At 46.4% G+C, this 22,537-nt stretch overlaps 1 protein-coding gene across 2 annotated transcripts in view; it reads left to right on the top strand.

Moving 5' to 3' along the window:
- The first annotated feature begins 983 nt into the window (after positions 1–983).
- KDM5B (lysine demethylase 5B) overlaps positions 984–22,537 on the top strand; it is a 59,471-nt gene continuing 37,917 nt past the window's right edge. The window contains exons 1-5 of one of the 2 annotated variants that reach the window (XM_071450499.1): positions 984–1,628; positions 14,063–14,140; positions 15,413–15,535; positions 16,426–16,596; positions 22,363–22,497. In XM_071450499.1, the coding sequence (XP_071306600.1) occupies positions 1,491–1,628; positions 14,063–14,140; positions 15,413–15,535; positions 16,426–16,596; positions 22,363–22,497 (645 nt within the window). In that variant the 5' untranslated portion in view covers positions 984–1,490. The remainder of the gene's footprint in view (positions 1,629–14,062; positions 14,141–15,412; positions 15,536–16,425; positions 16,597–22,362; positions 22,498–22,537) is intronic. The other variant, XM_071450498.1, reaches the window with a different exon arrangement.

Raw genomic sequence — 22,537 nt, 5'->3', positions numbered from 1 at the left:
GACAGCTCTCATCCCATCTGGGGCAGGTGTTCCCGTGCGGTGGGAGCACTGTGTGACACGGAGCTGATTCCATGAGCATCCATCCCTGCTGTGGCAGCGGGCAGGGGGTGAACTCAGGGCCTTACTGCCCGATCCCTGCTCTGCAACTCGGTGTTACTTCTCCAGCCACGGCAGTTAACAAGGGACGCTTTTCTGAGTTTTAGTGAAATTTGAAGCCGGTAAGTGAAGTTTTATAAGAAATGACACCCTGAGCATTGTGTGCACGTCTCAAAAGTTGCAATTGTTTGTTTCATTGTCGGATGTGACAGCACAGCGTTGGCTCCTCTCTGGACCGGTGACTTGAAGTACCAAGGGTGACTTCGTGTCTTCAGGGGCCGCGGAAGCCCCGGCTTCCGTGCGGGGGGCGCTACCGGGGGTCCCTCGGGCCCGGGGGCGGTGCCGGGCCGGGGGGTCCGTGCCGGGGGCCCGGGGGCGGGGCCGAGCCGGGGGGCCGGGCCGGGGGCGGGGCCTCCCCCCCGCGCACGTGCGCTACGTGCGGCGCCTGCTGCGGCGGAGCCGCCCCTCCCCCGCCCGGCACCGCCCCCCAGCCCCGCTGCTGGGGCCGGGACCGCCCAGTGTGGGACCCCCAGCGGGGGGAGCCCCGCTAACCGCCGGGGCGCGGGGGAGGCACCTCGCGGCGCTCCCTCGGGAACGGGAGCGCTCCTTACCCCGCGCTGCCCGAGGCCGGCGGGCAGGACAATGGCCCGGCTCCCCCCGAACAAAGGGGCCGGGCCGGGGCCGCGGGGGCTCCGCGGCCGGGGCAGACAATGCGGCCGCGCGGAGGCGGACGGCCCCGCCCCCCGCGTGACGCGACCCGTGCTCAGCCAATGGCGGCGCGCGGAGAGGCTCTTTAAAAAAAGAAGCACCGGCTGCGGTCCGCTGTCAGCTGTGCGGATCCCTCCGCGCATGTAAACACAGCGCCGGCGGCCCCGCGCGGGGGGGCGGGACGGACCGGCCGGGCCGCGGGGGGCACGGCGGGCGGGGAGCGCGGCCCGGGGGCCTCCCCGAACCAGCGGTGCTGGGGGGAGCGGCCGCAGCGCGCCCGGGGCGAGGGGCCGCGCACAAAGGCGGCGGGAGAGGGGGGCGCGAGGCTGCGGCCCGGCGGGGCGGGGGGCACCGGGAGGGACCCCCAGCGGCCGCGGTGAGCGGCGCTCTCTGGGCCTCGCTCTCCGCCGGGGCCCGGTAGCGGACGAGGGATCGGCGCGCGCGGGCCAGGTCGCGCTCTAGAGGAGCCGCCGCTGCCTGCTCCCCCCGCCCCCAACGGGCCCTCCCCGGTCCGGCCCCGGGCCCCCGCACAAAGGCGCGGGCGGGGCGGGGCAGCCGCGCCCCCTCCCCTGCCCGGGCCGGGCGGACTCTTTTCCCGGCCCCGGCCCCCCCGCGGACGCGCACGGAGCGCGGCGGCTCCGGAGATTGTTCGGAGCGCGGAGCGGAGCGGCCGCCCCGGCCGGGCCATGGCCGAGTTCCTGCCCCCGCCTGAGTGCCCCGTCTTCGAGCCCAGCTGGGAGGAGTTCGCCGACCCCTTCGCCTTCATCCACAAGATCCGGCCCATCGCCGAGCAGACCGGCATCTGCAAGGTGCGGCCGCCGCCGGTGAGTGCCCGCATGGCGCCGCCGGGAGCGGCCTTTGTGTGGGGCCCGGCCCGGCTCCCCCCGGCTCGCGGCCGCGCAGGTGACCCCGGGCAGGCGGGGCCGCCCCTCAGAAGTTTCACTGGGCTGGGGCTGAGGGGACCGAAGGAAGCGGCCGCTTCCCCCGCGAAGTGGCTCCTAAGTGTCGGAGCTCCCGGTGGGGGAGTCGCCAGAGCGGCCGTGAAGGGAGCGGGGGGGCAGTTGCCCCGGCCGGGCCCGGCCTCTCCCCGGCTTTCGGGGTTGGCCGGGGCCTCGCGCCCGAAGCGGCCCCGCCGAACCCCGGAGGAGGTCCCGGGGTGCTGCCCTCCATGTTGGCATTGTGGCCGTGTGGGGCCGGGGGGGCCCGCTCCCCGCAGCCCCCGGCCCCGCCGCGGCCTCCCCGGCCTCGGCGCACTTTTAGCGCAGGGAACTGTTCCTCAAGTTGGACAAGACCAAACTCCGCAGCCGTGAGTTTGGCTGGTGGCTGTGCGAGCTGAAGCCTAGACAGACATGGCCACCATTTTAGAATGCAATCCACAGTGGGAAGAAGTAGTAAGCCTTCATCTTCATCATCATCATCTCAACCGATGGTGTAGTAAGCTCAAAATTAGGGTATGAATTCTGATTTCCTCTTGTTCGTCGACTCAATTTACTAAAAAATGCTGTGTCGATCTTAGAACCACAGTTTTGTGGAGTCAGAATTGTTAGTTTGTTTAAAGGTATGAACACCCGCACTGGTGAGGAGAGGGGCTTCTGGAAGTAAAAATCTAATTAAACAATGTGTGAATCATCTTTATTTTGAGTGAATTGCTCTTCCCCTAAGTGGAGCGTGGTGTGAGTCTTGGGGTGGTGCAGCCAGGTAAGGCAGTTAACATGACGGCAACAACTAGAATGTTAAACAGGCACTGAGCTTACATCTCCTCCAGCGAGGGGAGAAGCTGACTGAACAGTTTGTAGGCTGAAGTTTTGCGAGTGAGACTTTGGCTTCAAAGAAATAATGTTCAGAAACACACACTCCTCACTTTTGTGTTTTGGTTGTTGCTGGGACTCCTGTTGTGTCCATTCTTTTCCTTCTGAATTAAAATAGTAGTAGTAACTTGCTGAGTTAGTGTCAGAGGTGGCAGAAATGTTTGTGGCAGAGTGAATAATGTGAATCCTGCTGGAGAGGAAGGAAGGTGTTCCAGCTCTCTGGAGGAATAATCCCCGATTGCTGTGTGAAGATCGCTCTTGAATTTGTTTCCTGGTAGAATGTGCCAGGGCTTCTTTTCATGCAGGGCAGCCAGATGCTCAGAGTTAAGGGGGTAAGATGGTTTTTGTTACAGAGTCACCACTGAAGTTCTGTAGTACTTTTTAGTAGATGTTTTGGGGTTTTAAGTTGCCAAGTTGCCAACAATGTTTCAGCAACTGCGACCAGAACTGCTTTTTTTTGTTTGGTTGGGTTTCTTGAGGGGGTTATTTTTTCGTTTGTTTGGATGTTTTTGAGGGGGAGTGTCTCTTTGTTTTAGAAACAGCTCGTCTAAAAAATCCCATGTTTCTTGGCTGCCTGTGTAAAAAGCTAAAACCTTATCAGAAAGCTGCTTGTAGGAGGTTATCTGTTGGAGATCATAAATCAACAGCCCTCCAAAGGACTGAATTACTCACTGCAACTGCGTTTTCAGCCGCTCTCCTCTTCCCGAAGGGGCAGGTATTGCAGCAGATACTACACCAGGTGTTGTGCCTGCCTGGCGTGTGATCAGCTCTTTGAGCGCATTTAGAAGCAGGATGAAAATAGTTGGAGCTGCTGAGGGCTGAGCACGGGTGGTTCTGTGGAGCCTGGCTTTGGGAGAGCTGAGCTCCCATGGCTTTATCTTCCCTGGATAATGCCTAGGATGACTTGTGAAGTGCGTGCTTGGTTCAGCGGCCTGGAGCATAGAGGGAGCTCTTCCAAAGCGACCAGAAAACCCTTTAAGTTGACGTAGTTCCTGGCCTTCCCCCTGCGATCAGGAGCCGCAGTGAATATTCGGTTATTGTTCTTTTTGGTGTAATCGAGGGGTCTGTAATACCAAGAGCTGGAGACTGCACTGCCCTCTGCACAGCAGTGTGTGTGCTCCAGCTGGATGCCTTGTTTGGTGATGGCTGGGCTTTGGAATCCTCCTGCATCCCAGGGAATCTCTTGCCGGCGTGCGCAGTCTGGTTACGTGCCGGGAAGCAGGTAGGCAGCACCATGAACTGTCAGGATCTGGGCCGAGAGAGGAATTGAAAATTTGATCTTGGGCTGGCATTATTTTAGCTTAAACTCTGCTGTATAGTTATCAGCAGATGAATTTGTGTTTCTGTAGATGAGTAGCAGTATGGAGTAATGTTGTGTGAGGCTGGTGGTGCCCAGCTGTAGCTTCCCCACTTATTTATGAACAAGTCCTTGCTCCAGAGCTGGCTTGGATGCTCCAGCACCTGAGCATGCACAGGAGAGCTGCCTGGGCTTGAAGGACCAGCAGCAGGGCTTTTTCCGGTCCCTTTCTGCTGGCATCAGCTGAGAACCAGGTGGGCCCAGAGAAAACCGCAACTGCAGTGGCTTCTTGTAGCAGCTTTGGAGGACAGTGACTTGTTTAGTGAGGAGATATCGAGGTAGCTGATGTGCAGAAGACATCTGGGTGGAAGAGAGAGGATTCTGGGTGATCACTGCATGTTCACAAGATGAAAGAACATCCAGGAATATAACAGGAGGTGCAATTTCTGCATGGCACAGTTGAGTGCTCAAAAGGAGTTTTCTTCCCCTTCATTCCAGTTCAGTTTGTTCCAGCCATCACCAGTGACTGAGTTTTGCTCTCATTTGGGGGTTCTAAGATGCTGCAGTGGAGGGTGCAGCAATAACCAGCTCACTGGCACTGCTCTCTGTGGCTCTTTGTCAGCAGTGGGGGATATGAGTAGAGAGTCCCATTGGCAGCAGAGTGCTTGGATGGGGGTTGTTCCTGGTAGTTCATGAGCTGCATAAAGTAGAGATGTAAATTTGAGTCTGTTGCGGATCTGTGGGGGAAGGGGCAGCTGGATGCAGGAAAGTGGGTGAGGTACAACTTGCTTGCAGTCCATCATGTGCCATTTTGTAGTTAGAATTTCCTTCTATGAACCAAAAACATCTTTCATTAGCATTTCTTCATTTAAGCAGTATCTGATAGTTTGGAATAAACTAAGTTTACTCCAAAACTTGGCGTGTCAAGTGATGGACTTGTATTCTAGAAGCTTGTGATAGCTCTGCAAATCAGTGAGGGCATATAGGGGGCAAATGAAGAATTGCTTGAGAATGGAGTTGTTCTTCAAGGTCGGTAGTTAATAGCAATTAATGAAAGCAAACAGTCTCATAAATGTGAAGCTTAGCTTCAAGAGTTAATGGTAACGTGTGGAGCAGGAGTGGTATCAAATGCTCCAAGCCTTTCTTGAAGATGGACTCTTCCTTCACTTCATTGCATTGTTGCTTTGCTGCTGTGAAGAAATAATAAATAATGATTGCTTAGGCCTTACTTAACATATGAATACTTTTCAAAATACACAGTATTGTACAATGTACTAGAAACATCATCACTTTCCCAAGGCCAAGCATGAAAATTGACAACATCCAGGCTAAATTTTATTGCTTTAAATAATGTGAATATAGAGAAGTACTGTTAAGGCTTCCAAGTAACTTAAACCAAGCACTTAAAGATTAGAAAGTCTGTATTAGGAGAGCTGGAAATTTGAAGGAGTTATCAAAATTATTGACTGTCAGTTTTCAGTAAATTCTGGAATACTGGTGAACTTGAGAATGGGGAAAATTAATTTCCTTAAGTTCTTTGTGGGTGCAAGAGTTGACCCCCTCTAGCTCCAGAATGGAAGAATGTCTGGAATAGTCCTGGATAGGAACTTGGAAGGTGATAGTGTGGAATACATTTGTATGGACACTGATGTGGTCAAATTAGTTTTATTTTTTTCCATGATTCCATGTATTTGTGTGTTATTGTTGTCTGAGATCTAGAAATTGTGATCAGTGTTCTAATTACAGAAATGACTGTTGTGCAAAATTAACACACCAAATCACAAATTGTTTCAACTACTAATGATTGTTTGTAATGAAGGATCCCTTTCTAATGGTGTCTCATAACCTCAAGCCAAGGGTAATTTTCTTTACAAGTCTAGACGAGCAAAAACTGTGATTCTGAATGGAGTTATGGTGGTGGCTCGTTGCTCTAGAGGGATCCCAGTTGCCCAATAAACAGTGGATATTATGAAACAGTAATCACTTAAGTAGGACTCAATGAGAAGGTTTGCCTTTGGAACAAAGGAGCATAGAGCATCTTAGAGGAGGAAAGAGTAAATAGAAGAATAACTGTGGATCCCTGTGGAGAGCAGTGTAATGGTGGAATGGGAGCTCTGGATAAGGCAGTGCATGCAGCTCTGGAGTTTCTCAGCGAGAAATGGGGGGATTTTACCTCTGTGGCAGCACGAGAGTAGAAAATTTTGCATTCAGGATCTTGCACTCATTGGAGGATTTAAAAAAATTTGACAACTGGAGAGGACACAGAGAAGCATCAGAAAAGTTCAGCACATGAAATAATGAGTTTTGAAATATTCAACCTTAGCAGAGCCTGAGTGGTGAAACCTCAAGGCTCAGGGCTTGGGAGAAATGGACCTCCTCCTCCTGGGACATGTTTTGAGGAGCAACATTGATTTAAATATTGTTTAGACCTCTTAAGGTCTGTTTAGGCTTCTCATTCAGCTGGTTGCTTGATTTATTTACATTTTTATGGAGAAAAAGAAAACACAAAACAAAAAACCAGTTCAGTTTTGGAGCAGCTTGACTGAGGGTTCTGGCAATCTAGTCCTGGAGCCGTAAAACAAACCACCATTAAAACAGGAATTAATGCAAAGAATTGTGATACTTTGTCTGAAGCAGGAAGTTGATGGTGATGATCCTTCAGATTTGATAATACACAGAGGCTCAGTCAGTTGATTTTCTCAAAGAGAAAACACAGAGGTAACTCAATTACAACACCTAAGTGAGCTCAGTGGGAGAAACCAGAGGTGCTGCCACGTCTGTCAGTCCTGGCAAGCCCTGCCGAGCAGGGGCCAGGCTCAGGTGAGTCAGGAAACAGGGCATTTCTGACTGAGAGAGGATCAGCTGGGAGGGGAAAGTGGAGGGTGGAAAGTGGTCGATCTGCTGCTTTTGGGGTCAAGAATGAATGAGGTTTTGGGAGGGGAAGAGATATTTGAGTGCTGAGGTTCCTGTTCCCCTGCTGTCAATTCATGTGAAGAAAAATAGATCCGCTACCCAAGGTCGTTAGGAAATGTTGGCTTTAAATGAGGAACTTGTCATATTCATCACAGGGGTTGTGTTGTGGAATCAGGTAAATTCAGAGTAGGTTATTTACTGATCTCTAATTAGCAAGAAAATATGCAAAAGAATAATTCTTTTTAGTTTATTATTTATTTTACTAATGGCAGTGGCCATGCACAGGGCTGCTGTGGTCACCATGAGTGGTTTCTGCTCTTCAGAAACACTGAAACATTGGGAGAGGCTTAAAAAACCATTGAGAGTTTCCTTTCCTTGCCTCAGTTTCTTTCAGTGAGGGATTTTCAAGATACATTCTTCAGCTCATTGAAAATTTAAGATGAAACAATTTAGTCTAGAGCTTTCCATATGGGGCAAGAATAACATAAACAAAAAATTACAGAAATTCTATCTAATTTAAGATAGCTCATAGCTCAAAATGGAGTTTAAAACTAAACATGGCTCCCTTGCCCAGCAATGAAACAAAAGCTGCCAGTGGATGGAAGCAAACCAGGATGTGCTTTAGGATGTGCTTCCTCTCAATCCCAGATGATTGGGTTGTGTCTGAGATGTGCTGGGGAGAATGCTGTGTCCATGTCCAGAGACCAGGCTGAGCGTTTTTAGAAGCCAAGAAGAACTTGTGGGATCGTCCAGCCTGCTGCCCTTAGGAGTGCCTGAGTGAAATGTCTTCCTGGAGCAGGTGCTTTACCTGGATGGTGAATCTGAGCAGCTGGAAAGGGAGGATGTTGTGGAGAGCCAGGGCAGTGGATGGAGGGAGCTGCAGGGAATCCCTGGACACCTGGGGCTCTGCAGCTGCTCATGGCTGAGGCTGGTGGAGTTGTCCATAGCTGTTCTGGGTGGCTGTGAAATTCAGGTCTTTTCCTAGTCTGAGTTGCACTGGGAGTGAACTCAAGGTTTAAAAGCTGCCAGTTTGGGCTCTGAAGAGGGTTTGGACTCATTGCAAGGGCTGTGATGGGACAGCCCAAGGAACAGAGTGCACTGTCCCTGCCAATCACACACTCTGGGGATCAGAGCAAAGTGTGTCCATGTGAGGGGAGGTGGCAGCAGCTCTTGGGGTCTGGTGCCCTCACAGCCACAGCTGGGTCTGGCCCCAGCCTGATGGATGCTCTGTTTCAGGGTCTTGGTCAGTGCTCTGCAGTGAATCAGGGGTCTGGGATTTGCTGATCCCAACACCCCATCCATCCCCAGCTGTACCTGCAGTGCTGCTGGTAGACTGGTGCTGTATCTGTTCTTGCATGCAGGTGCCTCCATGGAGAGGAGCCTGGCATCTCCTGTGCGTGGGCCTGCCTGCCTGTTGTGTAGAGAGGTTCAAACCCTGTGTGGATTTTCTGTCCCCTCTGCCTTTGGGTCCCAAGGAGCAGCTTGCCCTGGTGCTTGAGAATCATCTCCAGCTTACCTGAGCCTTTATTTCTCTCCAGCTGTGGAGCTAGCACAGAAACATTGGGATCTAGAGACATGATTCCCACTGTACACTCATTTTCATTAGCTGTGCGTCTCAGATGGGAAGGATCTGTGGTCGAGCCTGTTCTCCCTTGCTAGTCTGCAATACATAGCAGAGCCCAATTTTGTCTCAAATAAGAAATACCCTACCAGGCTCCTTTTTGGAGAGTTCTGCACTTGAGGTGGGTTAGTGCACCCAGGGTCCCTTACTGGCAAGGAGGAATTCAGGGGGTTTGATGAGAAAATCGGCACCATTTAAAATGACCAAGGAAGGAGTGTTCATCACAAACTGGGTTAGCTGATGATTGGAGTTTCCAACTGATGTCAGCCTTTAACAGGGTCACAGAGGGATTAGTTCCCGTTAGACAGGAGCTTTGTGGCTGACCCACTGCCGGGTGATAATGGGTTTGTGTGGATTCTGCCATCTGAGCTCCAAGTGTGTTTTTAATGTAGGCATAAAACCAGGAGGCTGAAAGGGACCTCCTGAGTCACCGAGTGTGCTCCTTTCCTCTCAGAGGCAGCAATCATGGAACACCTTTGCCAAGGCAAGATCATAGATGTGGGAACAAAGAATGTAGGTCAGGCTCACAGGGTGGGCATCCCAGGAAGGGGGGAATTGCTGCAGTTTACTGAATGAATGTGTTTCTCTGGCAAGAATTGCTAAGATATTCCTTTGGATCTTACTATGAGCTCCTGTCTAGCAAAATAATGAAAGAGCTGTCTTTTTTTTTGTGTCTGACATGGGAGAGACTGCAAGTAAAATGCTACTTGCAGTTTTCAAAAGATGTTGAAAAAATATAAGAGACTTCAGAAAAAAGCCAAAGGAAAAAAACCCTTTTATTTGCAGGACTGGAAAGCTGGCTCTGTAAAGAGAAGGAAAAAGGTATTTGTTTATTGAAAAATGTCTTGAAACATTTCTTCTGGGAAGGATTCAGGAATAGCTGCTTTGGCAGCCAGCAGACGAGGGATTTGGTTATAAAGGACATGAGGATAAGGGAAGAAGAAAAGCTGAAGCCAACCAACTTGTAGAACAGCTTAGCAGGGAGGTTGGTAATTTCTTATTCACTTGAATTCATAGGGGTGGGGGTGGTTAAATTTTAATTAGTCAGTTTGGGTGAGGTGCAGGTTTGCCAGCTGAAATGCAGTGCTCTGAAGCCTGACATCCCTGGAACAGCTCATCTGGGAGCTGGGATATGGAAATCACAGAAATAATTCTGCTGACCATTTGTAGTTCACATTACTGCTTGAAATATTAATGTGATCCTTAGAGCGTGCCTTCTGCATGGCTGCATTTGTCCCTCAAGTTTATAGAAGAGTTTGGAATTTTGAAGTCAATCTCATTTTTGCCTGGATTTGATGACACGTTTATAACAATTGCGGGCAAAGGTGGGCACAGGATTTTGTTTGTCCCTTGTAGGCTTATAACAGTCAGGGATAGACAAGAGAACACAGTAGAGTAATTTCAAATGTAGAGTCCTGGTGGAGTAAGAACACCTGATTTTTTTTTTAGGAAATTGATATCTTCTTGCTCTCTGTATATACTTAATCTTAATGCCCAGCATGGCTGTTGGAAGACACCTCAAACTGAACTTCTTACACTTTTAAAATTAATTTTTTAAAACAGGAAAATCCAAACCAGTTCCTTTGAGGAGCTGGATGGAGAGGGCAAGTCTTACTGATTGCCAGGCAGGAGCTTTAGGGAAGAGAGCCTGGAGAGCTGGGGGTGGGAGCTGTCTCTTCCCCAGCAAAGCTGCTCATGTGGCTCAGCAGCTTGGCAAGTGAATCCTGCACAATGAAGCTCCCTCTCGTGGTGCTGCTGCCTTTCCAAGTGCATAAAGGCATTTCTGTCTCACAGAAATGTCTTTTCATGGGCCTGCAAGCGAGCATCGCATTTGGCTTGGTAACTTGTGCTTCAAAATGTGTCCAAGATATTTGTTGAGTAAATAATACACTTATTAAAGAAGAGTTGAAAGCATCTTGTTTAGGACTTTGCCATACTGTGGAATAGAGAAAGACAAATATTAGCCTTATTTGTTATATCAACTTTGAGTAGTTTGGATGCCCCAAAATAAACTTGTTGTGACTTTAAATGACTCAGTGACAGTCAGGATGGACGGTCTGCTATACCTGCTGTCATTTCTCCAGATGGTGAATGGCTGTGGGTCTGCAGCAGTGTCATCTGACACAGTTTGTGTGCAGTGGGATGTGCTGTAGTGTGTTTGTAAGGCCAGGAGTGGTTTTATAATAATCTAATGTGATATATTATGTATGGTATTGTTTCCATCAGCTCTACCTGCACCACTGTGGCCTTGCCTCAAGTCCTTGGTGTAGTTTTGAGCATCACAATATAAAAAAGACATGAAGCCACTGGAGAGCATCCTAAAGAAGGCCATGAGAATGGTGAAAGGTCTGGAGGGGAAGCCTCATGAGGAGCAGCTGAGGTCACTTGGTTTGTTCAGCCTAGAGGAGACTGAGGGGAGACCTCACTGGGGTCTTCAACACCCTCCTGAGGGGCCGCAGAGGGACAGGGACTGATCTCTTCCCTCTCATGACAAGTGACAGGACTGGCAGGAATGGCTGGAGCTGAGCTGGGAGATGTTTAGGTTGGATGTCAGGAAAAGGTTCTTCCCTCAGAGGGTGCTGGGGCGCTGAACAGGCTCCCCAGGAAATGGGCACAGCTCCGAGCCTGTCCGAGTCCAAGAAGTGTTTGGACAATGCTCCCAGGCACAGGGTGGGATTGTTGGGGTGTCTGTGCAGGGTCAGGAATTGGATGTGATGATCCTGATGGACTTGGTGATCCCTTGCAACTCAACATATTCTATGGTACCTGCTTAAAAACCTCAGGAGTCAATCCTGTGTTGCCTCTCATTAACCCAATTTACCATCACCCAGCAGAAGCTCTTGCAATGATTTTCTCCTTGCTGAAAATTAACACTTTTAAGGCTGTTAAATGTTTGATTCTGGCTGATGACCCCATCTGCCTGATAGGCTGAAAAGTCACCTTCTGAAAATACTGTTGAATAAATGGAGTTCACAAAGCTTGTCTTTGAGAAACAGCTGATGTGCCATCAGGGTGTCTTGGTGTGTGCCTTGGTCATTCAGTCATTGGTAAACTTCAGAGCTGCAGGAGTAGGAAATGCCTGTTGTGGCAGCTTGTGTTGTCTGGAGTCATGTTACTCTTCCAACACAGTAGGTGACTGGTGCTTTGCCAGAGCCAGTGTCTTTGGCCAAACAGGAAAGACTGTCCCCAAACATGCATCAGTCAGTAATAAATAGACACATGGAGATCATGGAGATAATCAGCTAATTCTGGAGCAGGATGTTTCGGGTGCCAAGCTGTGAACGAGGTGTTTCTGTAAGATCATGCACATAAACTTCCTCATTTGCTTCTGTAAGCAGAGGGGACTCGCCTGCTCTGTGCTGTCTGACTTGGATTGGCTCTGTGTCTGCCCTAGGCATCCTTGGAGCTGGATTTCTTTAGTCTGAGCAAGAGCCAGAGCCTGTAGGAGCAGGTAGATCCTGTTCCTCCTGTTGTGCCCAGTGGCATGCAGGCTTTCCTCTGGGCTCTGCCCAGAGCAGCAGCCTGTGCCAGCAGACACGTGGCCCAACCAGAAGTCTCCTGTGCTGTGCCCTCCCTTCCTTGGCTTCCCTGACACGTTGCCAGCACAGTAACTACAGGTGGTGGCCTTGAAGTGCAGCCTAGACTGGTGACAGTTTCAGACGTGGTATCACTGCCCACATGAGCTGAATTCTTGCCCCTGTTCACCTCATTCCTGGTTCTTGTCCCTTGCAGAGCCTTGTTAGAGGGTCTGGTTTGGGGTAATGCACAGTCCACCTGGGAACAGCCTTGACTTACTGCTTAGCAAAGCCAGAGGCAGCACAGCCTAAGCTGGTTTGGCTTCATTGGTTGGTTTCATTTACTCTCAGCCTAAGCAAATCTCCCTACAGTTCTCCCCTGGGCAGTTTAATTCAGTCCCCAGTGTCTCAAGGGTCCTGTGTGTCATTGCCACTGTGTCCCCTCTTGGTCTTGGTGCCTGTCTCCTGTCTCCCTGTCTTTGGTACAGAGCAGACCCTGGAGTTGTGACTCATGATGTAACCAGTTGGTTCAGCTTGAGTGTCAGATTTGTCCTGTTGAAGTACAATACTTCAAATCCTGCCCGGTTGTTCCCAGTTGTACTTCTCATCTTACAGCTTGAGGGCTCGAAATGACTCATCAGACAAAGGATATTAGAGAAGAATGTCAGTTCTCTTCCTCAGACTTGGTGGTTTCATTGCATTTGGTTTTCTGGCATAGAGAATAGGCAGTCAAAGAAGGGTTAGTGTTATCGAGTTTCTCAAGAACACATCTTTGGCCAGGCAGTCTTGTGGTTAAAAGCAGGAAAATAATCGAGAAATGTGTCCCACTGGTCAAGGATTGAGTATTCTCTGGATAACTTATCTTCCTGACCCCCTACCATTGTATAATTTCCAATTCAAATGTTAATTCCAGTTGGAGTTGTCAAGTTGTGATGTGCTGCAAGTGCCTTGCAGGATCAGAAAACTTCTACTACCGATTTTGAGGTCTGGATTAATCAATGCAAGCTTGGTAAAATGTATGGATTGGTGGCTCTCTTTGCTCTTCAGCTTCTCCACACTCTTGGTGAATCTTGCTTCTTGTTTGTTTGTAAGATAATTGCTTTGGAAATCATGCATGATTTGTTTTAACTCCAATTTTCATGTTGTCTGTGAATCTAAAATAAAAAATACTGTGTTTATGATGCTGGTCTTACTTCAGTTGCCTCAGTCACCCAATGCTGAAGAAAGGTTTTTGTTTTCCTGAAGCAAAGCTTTGTCTTACTCCACTGTCAGTAGCTCACTTGTGCATTATCTTCATTCTGTAATTAGTGATAATAAGATAACATAATATGTAATAAATTCCTGTCAAGTTTAAATCAAATCTAATTTAGTTTTGTGAAATTGTGTATTGGCAAACCAAGAGTGTGCAGTAGTTGTCAGAGATCTAAAAGATAAAACAGCTTTATAGTTGTGTTTATAAATAACACTTCAGTTGCAGGTACTTTATCATAGTAATAATAATTTTTTTTTTTTAATTGGTCATATTCCAGCTCTCCCTGAATGTTTGCAGCCAAAGAAATTGTTAAGCATTGGCACAGGTTGCCCAGAGCAGTGGTGGAGTCACCATCCCTGGAAGTGTTGGAAAGATTTCTGGATGTGGCACTTGGGGACATGGGTTAGTGGTGATCGTGGTGGTGGTGCTGGGTTCAAAGCTGGACCCAATGACCATAAAGGGCTTTTCCAGCCTTAGTGATTCCATGGCTCTGTGGAGGCTTACAGTGCAGGACAGGTTTCAATTCCAAAATGTAACTGATTTTGTGGTTCCATTATCTGGTTTTGAGGCACAGTGGAGTGTTCTAAGGGGTGGACAGTGTCACTACTCCAGGTATCTCACCATTGCTGCTGACTTGTTCCTGGTGAGGGGATTTGGGTGTCAGCACAGCCCTGGCTCCCTGACAGGTCGGGCTGGGACTGCTGAGCCCCCTCTGCACCAAGTTCTGGTGGGGCTGAGGAGGCTCTGGAGGCCACGGGGGCATCTTCATGCCTTGGGCTCCCCTGGCTTTTGACTGTCACAGGAGCTCCTTTCCTTTTCCCGCTCTTTTGATGGAACCCTTCTGTTTTCCAGGACTGGCAGCCTCCATTCGCGTGCGATGTGGACAAGCTTCACTTCACACCGAGGATCCAGAGGCTCAATGAACTGGAGGTAAACTGGAAAGCTGAGCAGTCCTTCTGCTCCCAAATGTGTCCGTGTGCTTTTGGGAGGTGATGTTTGCCAGAGTTGGCCATGAGCTGACAGCACTTTGGACCAAAACCAGCAATTTTTAATTAGCACGGAAATTCATCTGTTTGAGAACCTGGTTAGAAACATTCCAGGCATAAAAGTAATGTTAATGCTCATTAAAGGAACATAATTTAGGCCTTTTCCACACAGGTGGTGCTTCAAAGTAGTTAAACTGTCCAGGGCTATAGATCTGTGTCTGTATTTTGTACTCATACAGCATCTTTGAAAAGGAAAAGAGATTAAACACTTGGAGTGCTTTAAAAATAGCCAGCCTTTTGGAAGAAACAATTGCAAAATCTGGATTCAGTTTGTGGAAATTTGCTGTTCACAAGCACTTTCATTCACTGCTTCAATGAATTGACACTAAAGGGGAGTGTGAGGGATCCTGGTTGGCTCAGTGCTGGTACCATTTGGGATGATGGTGACTCTATGCCTGATTATTCTCCTGATTCTCAGTTTTTAAAGCCCTGACGTGGTCGTGTGAAGTGCTGGGGATGGGCTCAGCTGCTGGCTTGGAATGCTAAGGGGGTGATTTGTGTGACCACAAGCTGTTCAGAGCTCCCTGGAGTTTGCAGACAAGCTAATCTGTACAGACGTGGCCAGTTTTTACCTTAAGATTAAAAAAGGTGCTGAAAAAAAAATGTCAAAATTCAAGTTACTGTTCTTACATAGCAGCAGTGCAGTGATCTAACTGTGGTAACTGCTGTGCAGCCAGGCAGACTTTCCCTGCCCTGACCCATTTGTATCCTTGAAAGTGAAACAAAAGCAGTTGTGAGAAAGGATAACAGAAAAAAAATTCAAAAATTAAAAAAAAAAGATTTATTTTTTTGTTATTGCAAATAAACCAAATAGTAATGAACGATTGCAATGATTAATGTAGTAAATGCAATAAATCCTGACTCTGCAGCTAGTTTAGGGAGGTTTTAGCAGTAATCACTGTTTGGCTGTTCTCCCAAAGTACTTTTCTCAATGCAGTAAAAGGTAACAAAAAGTGACTCAAGGAAAGGTACAAATACCATCAATGATATCTACATGGAATTTATTTTTCTTCAAGTGATAAGAGGGAAAAATGGAAAATGACTCTTGCAGAGGGCAAAGCTGGGCAAGCAGCTCCAGCTGCAGTGCTGTAAACCTTATACAAAACCTACATCTGCTTTTAGCATGCAGTTCACTTGTTTGGTTGGTTGGTTTCAGGCTCAAACTCGTGTAAAGCTGAATTTTCTGGACCAGATTGCAAAGTTTTGGGAGCTTCAAGGATGCACACTGAAAATTCCACATGTGGAGAGGAAGATCTTGGATTTATTTCAGCTTAACAGAGTAAGACCATTATGAAAAACTATCCTGAAGAGCTACTGTGTTACCTCAATTCCTGGGGTGGTATCACAGCGGGTCAGGGGAGGTTTTGGGGTATATCTAAGCTGGAAAAAGTATTCCTTTGTTTAAGCTAACATAGCAAATGGGACAGTAAGAGTAAGAATACATTATCAGAGAAAGACTGTAGGTAATACATAATTCTCATGGAAGTTTTCCTGTGGGCTAGGAGATCACCTTAAATTTACAGCTCTTCTTTAAAACTGAGCTTGGGTATACTGGTCAAGAATAAACTTAGGCTTAATTGGAGAAAGTTCCTGAACAATGACAAAAGTGAGAGAAAAAAAAATTCCATTAGAAATATGGAAGAAAACAAAAATCAAATTACTTTTAGGATGAAACTTGTTAAACTTGTGGAGAAGTTCATGTATACTGATAGCAAGAGATGGAATTCTCCAATAGGATACATTCTTTCTCTTTTTTTTATGTTTAGGGCAGTTTTTATTGGGAGTTTTAAAGCTTATTTCATAGCACTTATTCCAGTGAAAAGGACTGAGTGTCCTGTGCTAGAAAGTTGTGTTGGGATACAAAGTGACAAATTGCAGCCAAATAATTTCTCAGAGTAGGCTGAGTGTGCATGGAACACAGGGGCTGACTTCTTTGTAAATTCAACAAGTTTGTAATTCCTGAATTACAGGAATATATTACAGGAATTACAGGCTATATGTTACATATTCCAGTTATTGCCTTAAAACAACTTTGATGTCGAGTGTGGTTTTTTAAATCTATATTTTTGTTGTTTAAAATGTCAGTTGGAATGCTGTCCTCTTGCCTTTTTCCTTGAACACTGGTAGTTTTACCATTAAATATGTGACTATTTTATTTTCACTTTTTAGCTAGTTGCAGAACAAGGAGGATTTGATGTGGTTTGCAAGGAGAGAAAATGGACCAAAATAGCCACGAGGATGGGCTTTGCTCCTGGCAAAGCCGTGGGCTCGCACATCCGCGCGCATTACGAGCGAATTCTCTACCCCTACAACTTGTTCCAGTCAGGGGCGAGTCTCTTGGTAAGCTGTGCTGGAACCAACTGCTCAGTTCATGTAGCAGCCACTCTGGGAGGGTTCTCTTGGTTTCTGGAATGTTTGTGAAGCTGCATTTTGTGCTTGGTGTCATGCAGGTGACCAGATGCTGTGCTCAGCAGTTCAGGAAGCCACAGGCAAACTTTTCATTAGAAGTGAAGTTTTTAGCATTAGTCCTCCCAGGTAGCCTCTGCCTCCTGTTTCCAGCAGTATCTGTTGGTATTCTCTCTCTGCAGTTTACCAAAGCCTCATGATAAGGGATGTTCCTGTAATGATTTCTGTAAGGCCAAGTCCTGCTGCATTCATGGAACATTCCAGGTCCATCTCTCTGCCACAATAAGTGCTGTGGGCCTGAGTGGGCACGTGCCTAGAGTGACTCAGGGACTGTGCCAAGCCATGGCAGGGTTGTGGCATGTTCACTAAAGGGGACAAGTTGCAGAAAGCTTCCTGGCTGCTGTAGTGATGTTAATAGCATGACTTGGGATATTTTTCAAGCTTAAATCTTCATCCTTCTTAGTCATCAATCTTTGATTTGGCCATTAAACCATAATTCAGGGTTGATTGAGAGTGGAGGCCACGTAATCTCTAATGAGGAATAGGTCTGATCTTTTAGAGCAGCAGTCATTCATTTGGAAAACCAAAATTGGTTGCAGTTGCCAACATCCATTTTTATTTCTTTGAAATGCTCTTTCTGTGATGATCTTTCAAAGATAGGAGTGCTGACCTTTTTTAAGCAATAAATGCCCTAATCCTGTTACAAGCAATATCTCTGTGTACAGAAATCAACACAGGCCTTTACACAAAGCTACCAAAATGAGGAAGGGATTTGATGTAAGTCCAGAGAGGTTAGAATTAGACTTTTTCTGTAGGCAGTGACAATCACTTCTCAGTGAAGAACAGCTAAATTCTGCTGGCTCTTCAGAAAAAGGGGTCTTTTGCAAACAGGATAAGAACAAAATAGAGTTGAAGATAAAAATCTTCATGCTAAGGAAACTGCTGGATCAAGAATAATTTGGCTTCCCTCAAACATTCATGTTAAGTAATGGAAAGCAGCACCATTTTCTAAAGGCATTTCATTAAAAACTTGGCATTTATATTAGGTCTGAAAACTGTGATTTCTTTTTGAGTTTTTATTGAGCTTGTGTGTTTGTTACACCTGTCTTTGCTGCCATATTTTTGAGGTGCCATTGCACAGGGAAAGATCTAATTTAAATTGTAAAACAGTGAATATGGTACTATAGTATCCTGGGAATAGAAATTTCCTGAGAGTGTCTGTCACACAGTTAACACTCACTTCATGGTTTGCTCAGTATTTAACTCTTTTAGAAGAGGAAAAACCTCCTTAAATGAAGACATGCTTCATTTTTAATGACTTTTCAAGCTCTGTCTTGCAATGAGCACTTGACATCTGTCCAAACCCATGTGGAGGCAGTTCTAGACAAGTGATGCATGTAGGGTTAACTTAATTTTTTAGCTCCTCCCCTCCCCAGGCAGTTAAAATATTCCCCTCCTATATGTAGCAGACACAGATTTTTTAATGACCTGAGAGAATTCACAGAAATAAGCTGGGTTTAGCTCACTTTTCACTCTAATTTGATTTTTTTTTCCCTGACAGTGTTGTCTTTCAAGTGAGTTTGTTTTACAATACATTTTTTGAGTATCATGTCAAATGAGATTCTTTTTGGCTTCCTTTCACATGTTTTTATTAAGTGGTGCTTACCCAGATGGTTCTTGTGTAGGTGTTTGTTACTGTGTGTCTGTTCAGTGGTAATGTAAGCACCTGAGCTGTGTTTCTGGAGAAGCTGTGGCTGTTCAATGTGACAGCTGTCAGTTGGAGATATGCTTCCTCCTTCAACAGCCTGTTGAGAGAAGCTCTTCATGCAGCTCTGCTGCTCATCCAGACAAGATTACTGCTTGTATTCACTGAGTCTTTTGATTTTTTTTTCTTTATTTGGTAATACTTGAAATAGTCATTGCTTTCTTTCCTGCAAAAGCCAAAATATTAAATTATGTAGTTTCCACTAATGACTGTGCCATAACTTTAATCTCATCTAGATCTGTGTATAGCATTATCTGTTTGTGTGGCTTCAATACATGTTAAACTGGCTTCAGGAGTTATTTGACAGATATTCCAGCTGGAGATATTTCTATCTACATGCTGAAATAATGAAACTCTCTGGAGCTGTTCAGAGGGGAATAGACTGGAATAGCATGTTTTCATTAAAGCTCATGTTCAGTCCAACAGCAAAGATTCCTTAAACCAGCCAGTTTCTAATACCCAAAGCAGTTCCCCACAGGGGGTATTTGTTTTCCTCTTATTTTGAAATTGGACTAGACAGGCCTTGGGTGTCTCCAGAGTAGTTGCAGTGAACCTGTTGGTACTGGCTCCTGCCACCTGTACCTCTCATTGCCAGCTGTGGTAGCTGTGTGTCATCCCAGGGAGTCACACTGAATGCCTACAGGGACAGGTGTCCCTTACATGAACTGGGGTGTCCAGGATCTTCTGTCAGTGCATCTTCTGTTTCATGATTTAAAGTGCAGCTACATTTGGGGGCCTCCGAGGTGGTCTTACTTCTGTTTTTCAGTGAATCCAGCTGACTCAGTAATTGTGCATCTCATCTCTTTTCCAAACTAGGCTTTAGTGAGATTCGTATTTCCAAAGATTTATGTGTGTGTGCCTCTGATAAAGATATTTCAGTGTGAAACATTTTGTTGCTATAGGACACGAAATAAAACAACACAGACACAATTCTCTAAGGTAAAAAAGAGGGAAGTTTAATTTCTGACTCTAACATTTATAGATTTCTAAAAGTGACAGTAGATTAGAGGATAACAGTGCTACTCTACAATGACACTGAACAAACTAACAGTTTATTAAATTTCTTCTTCTCCATAAAAAAATACAAAACAATAAACTATTTACATTAAGTGTGTGAGAAAGTTTGTTACAAGAATATAAACATTAAAAAGTTTAGAAAAACTTTAAAAAAACCAAAACAACAGACATTTCTCTGGCATCTTCATTGTTCCTGGAGAACAACGAGCACCTCTGGAGCTTGGTGGGGCTTACCCTCCATGGATGTGTAACAGGGATAAACCAGTTGTATTCTGCAAGTACAGGGAGCCTGACTGACTGGCTTTTGTGTAAATTACTACCAGTTTAATTACTACTGATAAATGTCTAAACCTGGAGGAGATGAATTGTATCCCTTTCCCCCCTCAATCTTTTGACTTCCTGAAGGCCTTGTGACCATTCCTGCATTGTCCTTTGTCTGCTAAAGGAGCTGCTCCTTTGTGGTTTCAGCTGAGGGGTTTTAACTTGCTCCCTGTCACTGGGAGGGTTCAAGGATCATGTGTGCAACCATCTTGTTGGAATATGAGGAGATCATGGTCAGAGTGTGTGGGATGAGCTTCTGGGGAATGGTTGATGGAAGCACAACCTCACCAAAGCCTGGCTGGGACCAGGGAAGGGCTGTAGAGATGGCAGCTGTGTCCTTGGTTGGAGCCAGTTGATGGTCAGTGTGGGAGTAAAGGAGGGACAGAGGAGTTCCCATCCTTAGAACTTCATTGCAGGTGTTCTCTTGGTGCAGCTGATACTGTGATTAACAGCCATTCCATACCACTGCCTTTGCTTCAGGTGAGAGAGGCACTGGGAAGTGTTTGTGCTTAAATCGGTGGTGAAAGATCATTATTTAGGAAGTGTCCTCTGGTGTTTTTTAAAGAACAGTGAATGCTCTTTTTTTTGTGGGGTTTGGGGGGGTTTGGTTTGTTTGATTGATTTTTTTCAGGGTTTTGTGGGTGGGTTTTTTGTTGGTTTTTGGGGGTTTGTTTGGTTTTTTTTTTTGTTCCTGGGGTTTGGGGGTTTTTTAGTTTGGATTTTTGAGGGTCGTTTTGGTTTTTTTGGGCTTTTTTTGCTTTGTGTGTGGTTTTGTTTGGTTGGTTTTGTTTTGGGTTTGTTTGGGCACTGCTCTGAAGTGAGGCACAATCTGTTGGTTTTCAAGGTTTTCTTACACTTTTGTTTAGGAAAAGCTGTTTGCCTTCTAGAATCTTTGTTTTCAAGGACCATATGTCCTCTATTATCAGAAGCAGTAGAAGCTCTTTTTTCTGATAATTTTGGTTTTCACCAAATGAGGAAATGAATGATTCAAGGACCCAGATTTTATCGAAGTTCTTTCCTGTTCTCTCATTTTCAACCTTTTCCCACTCATTTGCTCTTTCTGCTTGTCCATTTTCTGTTCTGAGAAATTGTTATTTTTTGCTACCTTCCACTGATGATGATGTCACATCATCTTTCATCTTTGGTAGATGCCTCATCCATGGAAACATTTAAGGCCAGGTTGGATGGGTCTCAGCCTCATCTAGTGGAAGGTGTCCCTGCCCATGGGACAGGGTGATCTTTAGGGTCCCTTCCAACCCAAACCCTTCTGCAATCCTGTGGTTCTGGTTCCAGTGGGAGCTTTAAGGCTCTTGTGAAGAGGCAGCTGCAGTGCTCTGGGGCTCCAGCCCCAACCTTTGAGCATCAGCCAGGACTCACTGCTTGTGTGCATGAGCTGCAAGGTTGAGTGGTACTGTGCATTTAATGCTGAAATTAAGTCAGCCATTTGCTTTCAGCATATAAACCTGGAGTTTACAAAGTGTAAGACTGGAGGCAGTCTGAAACCAACAGCAGTTCTGGATGTTTCTTTGGTCACTATCACAGGCTGTCTGTGGGTGGTGGTTAATGACATCTGTCGCCCTTGACTGATGCTCCTTTTTTGTTAAATACATAGTTTTTTAGCATAGACTTCACTTCTAAAATAACACTTTTTCCTCCTTTTCCCTGCCCCCTCCTGGCTGTCATTTGTTTCTGAAAGTCTGTTTTCTGTGCTGTCTATAGAGCATCATCATCCTCACACCACTGCAGTGGTTCTCTCTGTCCTTTACTGCTCTCTCTTGCTGAGAAAATGTTTATGATGGGAATAGACTAACAGAACTGGGGAAATGTGGATCCAGCAATTTCATGAATTACTTCCTGGCAACATGAGATTTTTCTGTCTGTAGGATTTGTTGTTTACTCATTAAAAACGGTTACATTTTGTCTGCACTTACTGAGTGTTGTGTGGCTTGACAAACGGGGAATTGTCACTAATTATTCTGTTTCTTGCCAGAGGTATGCACAGTTTTCAGCAATTAAGTGTGTTCATTCAGCAGCTTGAAAGAACTAAAACTGTTCTTGAATATTTTCCCTTCTGCCCTTAATTCAAGCAGCAGTTGTCCTCTCCAAAACATGGAAAGAAGGGAGCTCCTGCAATGTGTGTAGTACAGAGCTGTATTTCAGTTAGGACAGGGATGTTTGATAGGTTGTAATTTACTTTTATATTGCTCTATATGTTGGCATGACAGCCACTCAACCTTAGGACACTTCAGCAGTTCCAGAGTGCTGGTGACCCAGTCTGCAAAACCCCATCTGCCAGAAGAGTTGGGCTTGGTATTACACACAGAGAAATGTTTGGTGCTCATTAACACTTAAAGGATGACTTCAGCTTTATTTAAGATCCATTATTATGGTTATTGCAGCCGTTAAACTGATGAGAAAAAGTGATGTTGTGCCTTGTTCAGATAAGTAATGTTACCATTGTCATACATGCTGTTTATTAACCCAGCACAGGAATTATTAGGGCCCTGTCTGTGTTCTTTCCAAGAGCCAAGAAATTGTTCTACACTGTTTGTATTGCAAGGAGAGGCAGAAACAAAGTAATCAAATTGTCTCTTTAGTGCTTGCAGAAGCCAGATCTGAGCAGTGACACGAAGGACAAGGAGTACAAGCCCCACGACATCCCGCAGCGGCAGTCGGTGCCACCCTCAGAGAGCTGCCCGCCCGCCCGGCGCGCCAAGCGCCTGATGCCCGAGGTGAGCTGAGCAGGGCACTCTGTGTGGGTGTGTGTGCCTA

This window comes from Agelaius tricolor, unplaced genomic scaffold (assembly GCF_023055355.1).
Source record: "Agelaius tricolor isolate 1412-34295 unplaced genomic scaffold, bAgeTri1.0.p SCAF_30, whole genome shotgun sequence".
NCBI classification, from domain to species: Eukaryota; Metazoa; Chordata; class Aves; order Passeriformes; family Icteridae; genus Agelaius; species Agelaius tricolor.
Note: the sequence above shows the minus strand (reverse complement) of the source record. Positions and strands in the feature narration are given on the sequence as shown.